At 33.8% G+C, this 15,634-nt stretch overlaps 1 protein-coding gene across 1 annotated transcript in view; it reads right to left on the reverse strand.

The window, feature by feature from the left end:
* Window positions 1-12,699: 12,699 nt before the first annotated feature.
* LOC133038349 (secreted RxLR effector protein 161-like) overlaps window positions 12,700-15,634 on the reverse strand; it is a 30,236-nt gene continuing 27,301 nt past the window's right edge. The window contains exon 2 of the mRNA XM_061116472.1: window positions 12,700-12,920. Within this exon, the coding sequence (XP_060972455.1) occupies window positions 12,700-12,920 (221 nt within the window). The remainder of the gene's footprint in view (window positions 12,921-15,634) is intronic.

A 15,634-nucleotide genomic window follows, 5' to 3' on the forward strand; every position in this document is an offset into this window, starting at 1 on the left:
TCCGTTAGACAAATAAAATAGTGTTAGATATCCACAGATAAATATTTGTAAATGCGATATCTAGTTGTACATCCAAAGTTGACAACTTAGATTAGGGTTTACAATATGAAAAAAATAAAGAAGTTTATAAAATAAGAATAACTTTGAATCTCGCCTATCGGGACATCGTTAGATCTTATTTTGATCGAAATTATCCTTTATTTTTTTCCTCTTTGCTTTTTTATTAAGAAATTTCTTAGAAAGTATATCATTTGATAAGAAGGATCATAAATCATATGCTTATGATGTCATGAAATTGAATGGCGCAGATGATTATATTCCAGACATTCTATCCTGAAATGATCTAAATCCTCGATCTTAGAGAATCTCCTACTTGTATATGCTTACTAAAAGAAACTTAGACTTAGAGTTAGATTAGTAGTGGTAGTCCAAGGTAGAATAAAACTCAAAATATATTTGGTGTTAATTTAAGTCTTTCACTTTAAATTTTCGATTCCAAATAGAAATTTTAAATTTCATTTTCCAGAATACATTGGATAATGTAGTATAACTTTCACAAGTTGTTAATACTCATTTTCTTACAATGGATCCGAACTGTATGTTAATGTATGGATTATGAATTTTGTATTCTGTGACCAGAACCCACTTGAACTATTCTAAGAACTCTTTATTGTAACTAGACCTAAGTCATCAAAAGACCACAACCACATTATTTATCTATTGCATTTGCATCTTGTTCATAGCGGTTTTGACAAGATGATTCTTTACAAAGAGAAAATATGCCTATAACAACTTGAAAGTAGGATCATCTGTATTTGAACATATGGATGTACATTTAGGGGTGGATATGAGTTATCGTTAAATTCTTAAAACGATCACTTTAGATTTTAACTTATTCAAAGAAATTTGAAATATTTGAGAAATTTCATGAATTTCTAGCAATTGTGAAAAAAACATTAAGGTGAGTGGTTAAAAATCTTGCAAACTGATAGGGGTAGAGAAATATTTAGTTATGCAGCTCAAAGATCATTAAGTTGAACTTAGAATTGTATTCGAACTTACCTCCCTAGAAATTCAGATTGCATATTGATGAAAGTAAAAGGTCTATGATTAGTTACTAGTACATGCCTAAGTCCTTCTAGGGAAACACCCTAGTGATAGGAAAATTTGAGAATGATGGAATGGTTATGTACTTTGTGTACACCATTACAAGATTCAAGGAGGTCTTGATCGTAAACTTAAGGAAAGCTAAAATTGTTAACTAAGGTTCACATGTTTGATAGCTATTCTAAAGTGATTAGGGGTGGACCATCCTATGGTCATTAAGATAAGAAAGTGTTTGTTTCAACAAATACTACTTTTCTAAGAAAATGACTAAGTTTGAAAGTAGCAAAGTAGAGGAGATATTTTCTTGATTCTAAAAGTGTTTTATCATCTTATTTGATATAAGATGGTCCCACTGCCTCTGTTGTCTTGACACAACCGATGAGGATAATACCATTAATGTTCTTAAAAAGAAAGTCACAGTACCTTGTCGTAGTGGGAGGGTTTCAAGGAACTTACCCTGTTATGACTTGGAAGACACTTGTGATAAAATCCATTGTTAGTTTAAACAAGTAATAGATAGTCAGAATAAGGAACTAAGAAGAAAAGTCAAGAGAACTATGGTTAAAACCATTCACATGGAATGAACAAAAGTTTTCTATTAAAAGGAAAAGAAAGGAAATTTTTTATAATAAGTCTATTCAATGGACTTAACAAAACTTCCTGATCGTAGTATTATAGGTTTGAGATTATCTAAACCTGTGGCTTGTGGTATGCTTAGTAATTTAATTACTCTAAAGTAAGCAACTTACTTTAGTAAGATGCTGAGCAATTTTTTTCCTTATGGCTAATTCTAAAGGAAGTCTTTTGGCTCCTCGACATAGATTTTATTTATCTATGGAACAGTTTTAACTATTCTAGAAAAGATAAATCCAAGGAAAGAATTATTTAGGATCCACAGTGCGAGGTCTCATTTATGCTTTGCTATGCATTAGACCAGACACCTGTTGTTGAGTGGGAGTAATGAGTAGGTATTAGATTAATCCAAGAAAAGAACATTGGAAGATAATCAAGTAAATCTTAAGATCAAAAAGAGAAACTATATGTTAATTGATAAGGGTAGTATTTAAGTATTCTTATACTACATCAAATCAGGTTTCTAGACTTGTTACGAAAATTATTAATTACTACGCAAGTGCACGCAATCAAGTAGTATACTCACGCAAGTGAGGTCGAACCACAGGGAATTGGATTAACTACTACTAAACTATACTTATAATTCTATTTGGCAAATTAAAAGTATTTATGATTGAAAAAGAAAGAAAGAAATTCAAGAAAATTAAAGAAACACAGTTGAAAGTTGAGCAAGATGAGATAATAGGGAGGAGAATCATGTTGTTTACCCAATTGTTATTGCCTAATTGCTATCCTTTTCTTGAAGTGAATGACAGATTATAAATTAACCTAGCTCTTTTCAGATCTTCTAGGTTCTAAATCACATGTTCTTTAATTAATCTCTTAATTAAACTAACATGAAATCAGCATTAAGCAATAATCTAAATGTCACAAAGGCTATGCAAATACTTTCGTTTCACATCAAAACCTAGATTATCCAATTTTAGCATTCTCAATTCTCACTTTTGCATCAATGGTAAAAAGTCTACTGATGAGATGGTGATTACTCTATGGGTGGAGCAGAGATTTTTGAGAAGTGTAAAAACCAATATGAAGTCTCTAGCTCTACTAGTAAGACTGAATGTTAAAATTTGCAGGAAGGATACTTATTCAGCCTATGGAAAGTTCTATACAGCTTTTGGTGTTCTACCAATAACGAATTAACTACTAGTGTTGCTTCCTGACCAACACAGAAGTAGTTGCCAAATAGTAAAGAATCAAGTATCCCTAGAATAGTAGACATATAGAGAGGAACATCATAATATTACGGATTTTGTGACTAAGGATATGTAATGGTGGAAAAAGGTTGTATTGAATACAACCCGTCAGATCCTATTACAAAGACAATACTACATACTACATACTACATACTACACTTGATATGGATATCAAGGTGTTGAGATTAATTCAAATACACTTTTAGTTTTATATTAGTGCAAGTGGGAGTTTGTTGGGTTTTATGCCCTAAATAAAACTCATTTCAATGTAATCAGATTTACTAATTAATAAAAGATTAGAAATCATTTTATGTTGCATGGCTCACATGATTTATTTCATGATTATATGTTTAATGTATAAATTCTATTAAGTCTAGAACATATATGTAATACCCTAGAATTTAAAAATGGATTAGCAAATCTCTAATTAGATAATTATGAATAATTAAGGAATTATATTATTATATAGTTCAATATATGTAAATTAATATGATTTGTAACATGGTAAGACCTCGTTGGTGAGCTAGGGGCATTTTAGTAATTATGACCCGAGAAGGGTAAAATGATGAAATTAATTTAATTACGTGCTTAATAGAACTATATTATTATATAGTATGCCTGTGTTGTCTTTTCAGGTGCGTTCTGACAGGTTGGCACAGTATAGTCATAACCGGGTGTTTCGGGCCGAACTGGGTTTGGGGCCGAAATGCAATTTTAATTGAAATAATTAGCATTTTTATTTAATGGTGATAATCTGAAATTATATTGGATTTATGTGTGCATGAAATGACTAAACTACCCTTGTATGTGTGAATATGTGAGAATTGGCCCTAGGGGCATTTTGGTCTTTTGACCTTTATTGATATACTTTAATAAAAACTAAATTTCAAGGAAAAGCAAAGAAACTTCTGGCTTCTGTATCCGTCTCACCTGACCCCTCTCTCTATCTCTTTAACCTATTCCCAACTTTGATTTTTGAAAAGAAATTTGCTTGTGTTAAGCTTGCTTTTGAGGAATTAAGCTTTGTTGTGGCTTGAATTTGAGGGAGTTCTTCTCCTCACTCTTTCATTTTGAATTTCTAGCTAGGTTTGGGAATTGAAAGCATGTTCTTCTAAGATTTCAATGTTCTTGATTGTATGATAAGTGAATTGATGTTTTATTTTGATGAAATTGGGTTTTTATTGCATGAAGTTGTTGTAGATTTTATTGTAGAGTTGTGGCTGTAATTTCAGGGGATTTTCTAGGTTGAAATTCAAGTATTAAATTGGTGTTTGTTGTTGGAATTATATGAGTTAGGTGTGCTTGAAGCTCAAGTTCATGAGCTTGAGTATTGCTAGTTTAAAACATGATTTATGTGTATGTGCAAACTGAATTTTCAGCGTGTATTATGAGTTTTGATGCATGTTATATGTATTTTAATACTCAATCTTTAAGGTTGATAGTTTGTGGATGTGTTTTGAGATTTGGGATGTGATTTTGGGAGGATTTGCATGTGTTTGGTTGCTGAAATTCGTATTTCAGGCTGATGGTTTCTAGGTTTGGAACCCAGGTGTCGCGGCATGGTCTGAGCATGCCGCGGCCCGCCCCTGTTGGTGGAACCTGGGATTTTGTCCCAGGTGTCGCGGCATGGCTTGGGCATGCGCGGCCCGCCCTCGAGTTTTTGGGCAGTTTTGAATTTGAACTTTGAAAATGCATTTCTTTTGATTCCGAACTCTGATTTGGGAGTTCTTTATACCGTTGGAAAGATCGTTCCGAGCTCTATGTGATTATCTAAGTTTGAGATGCCATGAATATATTTTATGAGTTTGAAATCAGGGGTTAACCCTATTTGTGAAAATCCCAAATTGTGTGACTAGGATTACCGGCACTTGATCAGGAGCACCCAGGGATTTGGAATCTCTTCTATTGCGGGACAACATGTAAGACAGTAGTTAGCACGTAGAGTATGCGCGGTGGGGCTTATATTAAATATGATATATGTGGGCAATTGTAACCAAGATTAGGGTTATTACCCTAATAGGAACGGTGAATAGCCTAGGGTTATTACCCTAGTGATATAATTGAGTGAATGCTATGCCATGTTAAGTGTATGCTTATATTGAAATTTAATGGTTATGCATTCAAGGCATAATCAGGTTGGACTCAGTAATCATAACCGAGATGAACCATTCTAAGGCCTTATTTTATTTAGACGTATGAGTGTTGGAATTTTTTTTACCAGGATCTTAGATCTACTCACAAGTATGTTGTTTAAACACCCTAAATATGAACTTTCTAAAACGATAAATTAAACACATATAAAGTTAAGAAAACCTTACATTGATGCAGCGGAATTAATGTCTCCTTCCACTCAGATCTCTAACCCTTGTATCCTTTCTGTAGCAGAGTATAATCAAGATCTGAGCCCGAATGTCCTTCTTCTTCAAGTTTGATCCTTCACAGTCTTCCAATCTATGATTGAGTTACTGCTTGCTGTGTGTGGGCACTTACTCTTTCACTAGGATTCGAAATTGATGAAGGGAAAAGAGAAGAGAGGGTTTCGGCCAGGTATAGAAAGTGGGGAACGCTCAGTTTTTCTGAAGAGAGAAATTTCTGTCAAAAAGGCTTATGAAAACTTGTTTTGAATACTTATGATTTGACTGAGACATCACTTTCTATTTATAGGCAACTACTAGGTTTAAGTTAAGAATTATTTAGCATTAAAATAATGAAAATATTAATTTGAAAAACCTCAATTAGTGGCCGGCCATGGTGTTATAGTGGGCCCCACTTGATTTTGCAGTTTTGTCAAATTTTATTTCTATTTTCTCAAAAACGCCAATTTTCCAATTCTAACCTTTTAAATGCCAAAACTAATTATTTAATAACTTAAATAGATTATTAAATAATATTGTCATTTAATTTAATTATTAATTAGACATATAAAGTCCATTAATAAATAAATAAACCTAGAAACTCTTTTCTTTACAATTTCACCCTTGCTTAGTGAAAATTCATAAAATTAGACATAGTCTAACTTTAGAATTATAATTGATCAATCATGAATCAATTAATGAGTCTTACAAGTAGAATATTCTCAACTAGAATGGGGACCATGGATCTATATGCTGAGCTTCCAATAAGTGAACCAAATTTACCAAGTAAATTCCTACTTATTAATTCTTCGTTGAATCCACTCTTAGAACTTAGAATTGCACTCTCAGACTTATATAGAGCATATTATATGTTTCACGATATCAATATGCTATCTCATTTAACCATTGTTATAATCTTATTGTGATTTAAAGAACCTCTATATAGATGATCTACATCGAGATGGGATTTCTTTACCGCTCTCACCCCTCAATGTATTTTGCCCCTTAAAACACTTAGCTACCTGTAAATGGTGTTTAGTGATCTAATAATTAGTCAGTTAAACAAGAGCTCATCCATTTACTTCTATTTGCTAAGCTCGAAGGGAATCATCACTTGACTTCTATACACCAGTAGAAGCTATAGATTCCATATTTATGTTCAGCACTCCCACTCAATCATACTATCATGTTCCCAAAATATACGTATCACCCTGACCTAAAAGTAGGCTTAACTAATAATCAAAGAACATGCATAGCACTCCTGAGTTGAGCCTAAGCATATCAGGATTTAGATTCTTTTAATCTTAAGATCAACTACTGATATTGACTTGGAAAGATATATATAACGGTAAGTTTGTAATATCTTAACTTAGTGGCAATATCAGTCCAGTCCAATGTATACTCCATACATTCAAAACTAGTATACTTTACTAATGTCCTGGAAAGAACATAACACTTACTCCAAGTGTAAGTACACATCATCGCTGATTATCACATTAGTGTAAATCCAATAACACTGATGAAACAGGGACCAAGTCTTTTGAGTCATATGATCACAATCACATTCCACTGTGTTGACGATACTGTAATTGTGAATAAACATATGATCTGGATTTAACTGATTTTGTGTGTAAATGTAATAAACATATTAAACCATTAGCATGCAAAATTCATGCAAACATCAATCACTTCAAATTTCTTATGTTGATAACTAATCAGATTGTAAAGAGTTTTATTTAGGGCATAAAACCCAACAGTGAGAGCAACACGTAGTTCTACGCCACATAGACATAAATAGACGTGTGAGAGCAACACGTAGGTTTACGCCACGTAGACATAAATAGGCATCTAAGCAACATGCAGGTTTGTGTCACACAGACATATATGAATGGCATTACTGTTTAAATAGCATAATGAGCATATTATTGTTATGTTTTTACTGTCTTGCTGGGCTTGGCTCACGGGTGCTCTACTGTGCAAAAAAGGGTAAGACTATTGTTGATCAGCCATGAGTGTAGGAGCTGGACGAAGAATGTACATGTCCGGGCCATATCAGACCAAGCGGGTTGAGGGTCTACTAGTGTTGTGTTTTTGAAACTCTATTTTGCCGCTTAGGCCGACTGAAAGGAAAAGACTTGTGATAATATTTTTTAAATGTTTTGGGATCCCAACTTCTGTAACTTTTAGTTTATAAAGTTTAATGTATTACAAGTTTATTTTTATTCCTATTGTTATTAAAGTTTAAATTCAACGCTAATTTTATTAGTAATCCCATTTAGGAGATTAGGGTTTCGTAAGTATCTTGGGTAGCGTGCCTAATTATTTTGGGCGTTACATTATATTTATTTGTGATTATAGTGTCATTAGCAAACTGGAATAAAACCAAGATTATATGTTCAAAAGTTTAAGTCCCATTATTTGTTAGTACATTGGATTTAGACTGACATGATAATCAGGGATAAGGTATACTCACACCTTGGATAAGTGTTATGTCCTTTCTAGGGCATTGGTAAAGTATATCAGTATCAGATGCATGGAGTATACATCGGATTGGACCGATATTGAACTTGAATAAGATATTATTAACTTACTGTTATATCTTTCCCAGTCAATATCACTGGTTGATCTTACGTCTATAGATCTTAATCTTGATATGGTTAGTTTCAATCTTAATTGTATTATTTGTGTTCTTTACTTGTTCTTTAAAATCGACCAATTGGATCTTCTCGTGACATATAAATTAAGGACATTGTAGTTCAATTGACTGAGAGTGCAAATCATAGATATGGAATCTATAGCTTCTATAAGTATTTAGAAGTGAAACAATTATTTCTTTCGAGCTTGACTTGATAGAGATAAAAGATTGAGATCTCATTTCAGTAATTATATTAGTGTCTTGAAATAACATTTATAGGTAGCTAAGTATTTTGAGGATAAAATACATTGAAAGGTAGAAGGGTAAATTTGTCCCTATTCGATGTAGATCATCTATAGAGGATCTTTGACTATTAGAATTGTAACAGTAGATAATTATAAGGTATCTATATCTTGATACATATAAAGTGTCCTATATAATTGAGAGTGCAATTTCGAATCTATAATAGCGTAAGGAGGAATTAATAAGTTAGATAATTTACTTTGTAAATTCTAGATCTACGTATTGGAAGCTCGGTTATATAGGCCATGGTCCCCTCACTAGTTGAGATAATACTGCTTGTAGACTCTGTCAATTAATTTTAATTCTAAAATTAGACTATGTCTTATTTATAATTTTCACTAAGCAAGGACTTAATTGTGAAGAAATGAAGAGGTTTTGGGATTAATTTATTAATTAAGTGACTTTGTATGGTTTAATTAATGAATAATATAAATAGAAATTTTATTGATAATTAATTATAATTTTTAAATAAATGGTTTTAACATTTATAGAATTGAAATTTGAAATATGGTATTATTGAAAGAAGAATAAGTGGTTGTAATAATGTGGTAAAATTGTAACTAGAGATTGGTCCTTAAGTGGTCGGCCACTCTAGTGTATTTTGCCCAATATATTATTCCTTTTTAATCCATATAATTGAAACCTAAGCCCTAGTTGAAATAATATAAAAGGAACATAATGCTCTCATCTCATCAACCTTAACCTAATTCAACCTACTAAATCTAGTTTTCATTCTCTAACAACTAGTAGATGAGAGACACCTTCTAGAGAGATTTCAAGCCTCCTTCTTTGTTCTTCATAGTCAGTCTATAGTGATAGGTGCCATGCCCACACATAGCAAGATAAGTACTCAATCATAGTGCGGAAGACGATGGTAACCAAACCTGAAGGAGAGTTAGAGATCCAGGTTCAGATCTTGATAATAATCTGCGATAAGGAATCAAGGGCTAGAGATATGAATGGATGGAGTCATAATATTTTGCTGCAATCAATGTAAGATTTTTCTAAACTCTTATGTGTTTAATTTTATTATTTTAGAGATATTCGTATTTAGGATGTTAATGAAACATACATGGTTGTAAATCTAGATCCTGGTAAAATGATCCCAGCACTGCGGTGGTGCCAACGGTGGTGGTGTGGTGTGGGCAGTGGTGTCGATAGGAGAGAGAAAGAGAGAGAAGGGAAGGGAATGTGGTGGTGCGAATGGTGGTGTGGTGGTGAGGATGGTGGTGCTCGGTGGGTGGGATGGAGAAGGAGAATCAAAGGAAGAAGAAGAAAATGGGGAAGGGGGAAGGCGCTTTGTCCCCTGTTTAAGGGACTTCTACCGGTGCATTTTATTCTGCAGGTGAAAGTCTATATAGTGGCGGCAATACTTTTATAACTTAACCTAAAATAAAACGCATCGTTTTAAAATACTTTTGCTGACGCATATTTGCGCCGGCAAAAGTCTTCCCACCAACTAATTTTCCATGCGAGAATTTTCCCACTTTTTAGGGGGAACATTTGCCAATGCATATTTGCGCCGAAAAAAGTCTAATTTCCCTGCTAAAATGTTAAAAAAAATTCTAGTAACATTTTGCCAACGCAAATATGTGCTTATAAAAGTTTTCCCCCAAACTATTTTTTCACGCGACAAAATTCTCCCCCATTTTTTTAGACCTTTTGTCAATGCATAATCGCGCCGCCAAAGGTTAACGAACCATTGGAATGGTTTGCGCCTTAAGGAAGTTAATTCCAAGACTTTTGCTAGAGTAATTAATGAATTACACCAGTAAAAGTTTTTGTTGAAAAATTTGACCTTTGGTTGAGCTATTTAATGTGGCGCATTTGGCCAAATACACCGGCAAAAGTGTCTTTTATTTATAGTTATCCCTTATTTAGTTGGGTCAGAATTTCCCTTCTATATTGTTACTTTTAGGGATGGTGTGGTTTAAATTACTAGTTTAGTTAGGGTGGAGTTGCCTTCTAAGGAATTAATAAAATTGTGTGAGCTATGGTTAATAGTAAGATTGTGTATACTGTTATGTATTGTTAAATACTATTATATATTGTAGAGAAAGTTAAATTCTATTGTGTATTGTTAAGACATGGTTATTGCCTGTTATATCATTATTAGGGGATGCAAATTTTTCCCATGGGGATAGTGCCTCGCGGGGACGCGCCCCTAATGGGGCGGGGATTCTCCATCTAAATTGGGAACGAGGCGGGGACGAGGATCAAATTTTGTCCCCGAATGTTAAACGGGGTGGGGACCGCGGGGATGACATTCCCTGCCCCAACGGGTACTCATTTAATTTATTAATTATTTTTTATTAATATTTTATATTTTATAAATGCGTTTGTATTTTTTTTTTAGTATATTAATATTATTTTTATAATTTTTGAAGTTGTGTTTATGTATAATAATTACGATATTTAATAGTAAATAATATGTAATATTTTATTTTTTATGTAATTTAATAATTTTATATATTTAGTTTTTAAAAATAATATTTTTTTTACAATAGGGGATTCCCCGCCCCATTAGGGAATTTCCCGCCCCGTCCCCGCCCTATTAGGGGATTTCCCGCCTCGTCCCCGATGGGGAACAAGCGGGAATGGGGATTAAAATCTTTAACGGGGATAAGGACGGGAAAAGCACTCCCCGCTAATTCCCTGCCCCGTGTGCATCCCTAATCATTTTTGATTAATTGTTGATATATGATGTATGAATATTGCTTGTTACTTCTTTATTGAGCATTAACTCACAAGTTACTGTTGATTGACATGTATGGTGAGCGAAGTAGGTTTCAAGTATATATATAATCTGGGAGGAGTTGTGAACGAGAAAATGGCGCAAAACGCCAGTGGTGCTTTAGTTTATGTTTTCATTTAGGGTGTGTTTAGAAATAACTGTGTAATTACTAGGTAGGGTAATTACTAGGATGGTAATTACACAATCTAGTAATTGCACTATATTTTAAAATGCAAGGTGTGTTTGGATATGAGATGGTAATTACATATGAATTCCTAATATCTTGTTTGACAAAATAGATAGTAATTACATGGGAAAATAATATTTTTTAGTAGGTAATGTTTAATATGGAAAGTTTTTAGTAATTACACAGTGTAATTACATTCAATTCTCATGGGGGCCATGAGAATTGCAGAGTGTAACTGGAACCCCTCAATTACTTCCAATTACATAGTTACAGTGTAATTACATGGTCAGACAAACATGTCAAATTGTATAATTACCTCTAATTACACACAAATCCAATTACATTGTGGCTTTCCAAACACACCCTTATAGTACTCTAATGCAGTGGGAATGTAACTATATTTTTAAAAGAGATGCATTAAATATCATATTTCATTTTTAAGACTGAAAGCCATTTATTTTCATATTTATCAATAAAGTCTACTTTGATTTTTAATGGTGTTCATGTTGAACTACTACAGATTATGAACCATCCAAACATACATTAAACATCATTGTTCATAATCATTTAATCCAAGATCAATACTTTATTTAGAGCATCACAAAATATAAAAACACATACTTCCCATATTAGCATTTTCCATTCTTGCTAAGACACCAAAATCTTCCAATGTATCTTCAAGATGGTAGAAGAGATCCTATGAGAGCAAACCTTTTTCTTTTCACCACACACCCACACTCTACTCATACTAAACACATATTAACCCTTTTATATGCAACACTTAACCCTAAGGGGTTATATTAGGCTGATTGGGCTAATGAGTATAATTAGTGGTGGACTATAATTTAATGGGCCAATTATAGTTTTAGGGTGCTCCCATGTGCCTCTAATACATTCATTAACTATTAACCATCCCATTATGGTAGTGAATAAATATTGGGCACATAGTTAATGATTGTGATTATGGTATTATATTAGTCCACAAATAAATAATTCTAACATTCTCCCACTTGGACAATATAATCAACCACCATAACATTGTCTACCACACATAAGGTAACCAATAAAAACGTACATAATATCATATCGACGGGATACATATACTATGTATGAATTGACCTTGAAGACATTTTAACTCAATAACAATCATTAACAATCAAAACAAACATGCATGAGGTACAACAAAATTGAGACTATGCGCATTCATCTCCTTTTGTACCTGTCACTTTAGTAAACAACATATGCATGTTCAAAATACAAGTCATGAGCATTCCATACAAGATACTACCATGTTCAGTACATAATAGAAAAACTCCCACTGAGCTCAACAACTAGGCTTCTAACAATCCCATTCGAGCAACATGTTCCAAAAATACACATATGGGTAAGCCTTTCGTTAGTGGGTCTGCTAACATGCCAGTGTCAGCGTGTATTCAATGGAAATAAGAGACTTTGTAACTTTCTCTTTAACAAAATAGTACTTTATGTCAATGTGTTTGGAACGGGAAGTACTTCTAACATTTCTAGAGAAAGCTACTGCTGCGGAATTATCACAATACAATTTCAGTGGCCTCGAGATAGTCCATAATACTCAATGCTGAAATGAAGTTCCGCAGCCATATTGCCTGACAGGTAGCCTCATAACACGCCATATACTCTGCCTCCATTGTTGAGGATGCTGTGAGTGTCTGTTTGACACTTTTCCACGAAATAGCTCCTCCAGCCATCATGAAAATGTAGCCTGATGTTGATTTCTTATCATCCACGCATCCTGCATAATCGGCGTCACTAAACCCAACTATATCAAGAGTGTCAGATCGCCGATAAGTCAACTGTTGGATGTTATTTTACCAAGATCTTAGATCTACTCACAAGTATGTTTATTAACATCCTACATAAGAACTTTCTAAAACGATAAATTAAACACATATAAAGTTTAAGAAACCTTACATTGGGTGCAGCGGAATTAAATGACTCCTTCCGTTCAGATCTCTAACCCTTGAATCCTTTTGGTAGCAGAGTATTATCAAGATCTGAACCTGGATCTCTTTCTCTGAATCCTTGATGCTGAATCTTCTTTGCTGATGATCTTTCTTCAAGATCTTCCTCACTATGATTGAGGTATTGCTTGCTGTGTGTGGGCACTACTCTAATCACTAAGGTAGGTTCGAAATATGAAGGAAGAAGAGAGAGAGAGAGTGGCGGCTAGAGAAGAGAGAGGAGGCTCAGGTTTTTCTGATGTGAAGTGTAATTTTCCTGAAGCCTTCACTATCTATTTATAGCATTCCACTAGGGTTAGGTTTGAATTATTTGGCATTAAAATAATGAAAATATCAACTTAAAAAGCCTACAAAAGTGGCCGGCCATGGCTTAGTGGATTGGGCCTTGCTTTTTGCAATTTTGCAATTTTAACACCTTTCGTATCTGATTTTCTCAAAAATGCCAATTTCCTAATTCAACCATTTAAATGCCAATTCTAACTATTTAATAACTATAAATAATTATTAAATAATATTGTCATTTATCATATTTATTAATTGAACCATACAAAGTATCATAATTAACAAATATGCCCCTATTAACTCTTTCTTTACAATTTCGCCCTTACTTAGTGAAAATTTCACAAATAGACATAGTCTAACTTGTGAATTATAATTGATTAATCAAAACCAATTACATGAGTCTTACAAACAATATTATCTAAACTAGTGGGGGGACCATGGGTCTATATAACCGAGCTTCCAATAAGTAGATCAAGAATTTAGCACTAAAATTCACTAACTTATTAATTCTTCGTTGAATCCACGCATAGAACTTAGAATTGCACTCTCAGTATATAGAATGCTCTATATGTTCCACCATATAGACACATCATTAGTTATCCATTGTTATAATCCTAATTTGATCAATGATCCTCTATATGAATGATCTACACAGTAAAGGAATTAGATTACCGTAACACCCTACTATGTATTTTATCCTTAAAACACTTGACCCCGTATAAATGATATTTCAGCTTATGTGAAATGAGATCTCCACCATTTATTTTCGTTTGGTCAAGCTCAAAGGAGATCATCCTTTGCTTACTATTCGCCAGATAAAAGCTATAGATTCCATGTTTATGCTAGAGCTCCCACTCAATTGCACTATCGTGTTCCCAAAATGTACGTATCACCCTGACCTAAAAGTAGGCTTAACTAACAAATCAAAGAACACGAATAGCCTTTCAAGATTGAGCCTAATCATAACAGGATTAAGATCATTTGATCTAGGATCAACTTGGCGATATTGACTTGAATAGATTTTACGGTAAGTTTAATTAAATCTAAATCAAAGTTCAATATCGGTCCCTTCCGATGCATACTCCATGCATCCAACCTGAGCTTTACTTTAACCAATGTTCTGGAAAGAACATAGTATTTCTCCAAATACAAGTAAACTCTTGTTGTAGATTATCATATCAGTAAAATCCTGTGTCTGATAAATCTAGGAAACTTTATTCACATAGTCATCTTTACTTTCCAATGTGATGACAGCACAATAAACATGATCAAGTATGTGAAAAGGGTTTAAGATGAATTTATAAATCAAATAGACAAGCAATTGATAAAGTGAACCAAAACATACACAAATGAATGAAAAATACTTCTGTTTCCTTATTGATGTTGAATAAAATAGATTACATTGAAATGGAGTTTTATTTAGGGCATAAAACCTAACAAACTCCCACTTGCACTAATATAAAACTAATTAGTACATATCAATTAATCCTAAATTCTGACGGTGCTTTTCAAAGGCTGTCACGGCCAGGACTTTGGTAAATGGATCGGCTAGGTTGTCCTCTGTGTCAACTTTCTCAACTAGTACATCCCCTCTTGCCACGTATTCTCTGATAATGTGATACTTCCTTTCAATGTGTTTGCTTCTCTTGTGGCTTCGAGGTTCTTTACTGTTTGTTATTGCTCCATTGTTATCACAGAGTAGTACCAGAGGCTTTTCCATTCCAGGAACAACACCTATGCTGGTGAAGAACTTTCTTAGCCAGACAAGTTCTTTAGCAGCTTCGGCTGCCTCTATGTATTCAGCTTCCATAGTTGAGTCCGATATCACGGTTTGTTTAGCACTTCTCCAAACCACTGCTCCACCCCCAAGAGTAAACACCATCCCAGATGTAGATTTCCTATCTTCAAGACTTGCCTGGAAATCTGAATCAGTGTAGCCTATGGGATTTAAAGCACCACCCTTGTAGACTAACACAAGATTCCTTGTACTCTTTAAGTATTTCAGAATATACTTAACTGCATTCCAATGTTCTTGTCCTGGATTAGACTGATACCTGCTCACGATTCCAACAGCATAACAGATGTCAGGTCTAGTGCATAACATTGCATACATTAGACTTCCAACTGCAGAGGCATAAGGAATTCTCGCCATGTCCTCTATCTCTTGAGGATCAGTCGGTGATTGTTCCTTAGATAGACGAAT

This window comes from Cannabis sativa, chromosome 5 (assembly GCF_029168945.1).
Source record: "Cannabis sativa cultivar Pink pepper isolate KNU-18-1 chromosome 5, ASM2916894v1, whole genome shotgun sequence".
NCBI lineage: Eukaryota > Viridiplantae > Streptophyta > Magnoliopsida > Rosales > Cannabaceae > Cannabis > Cannabis sativa.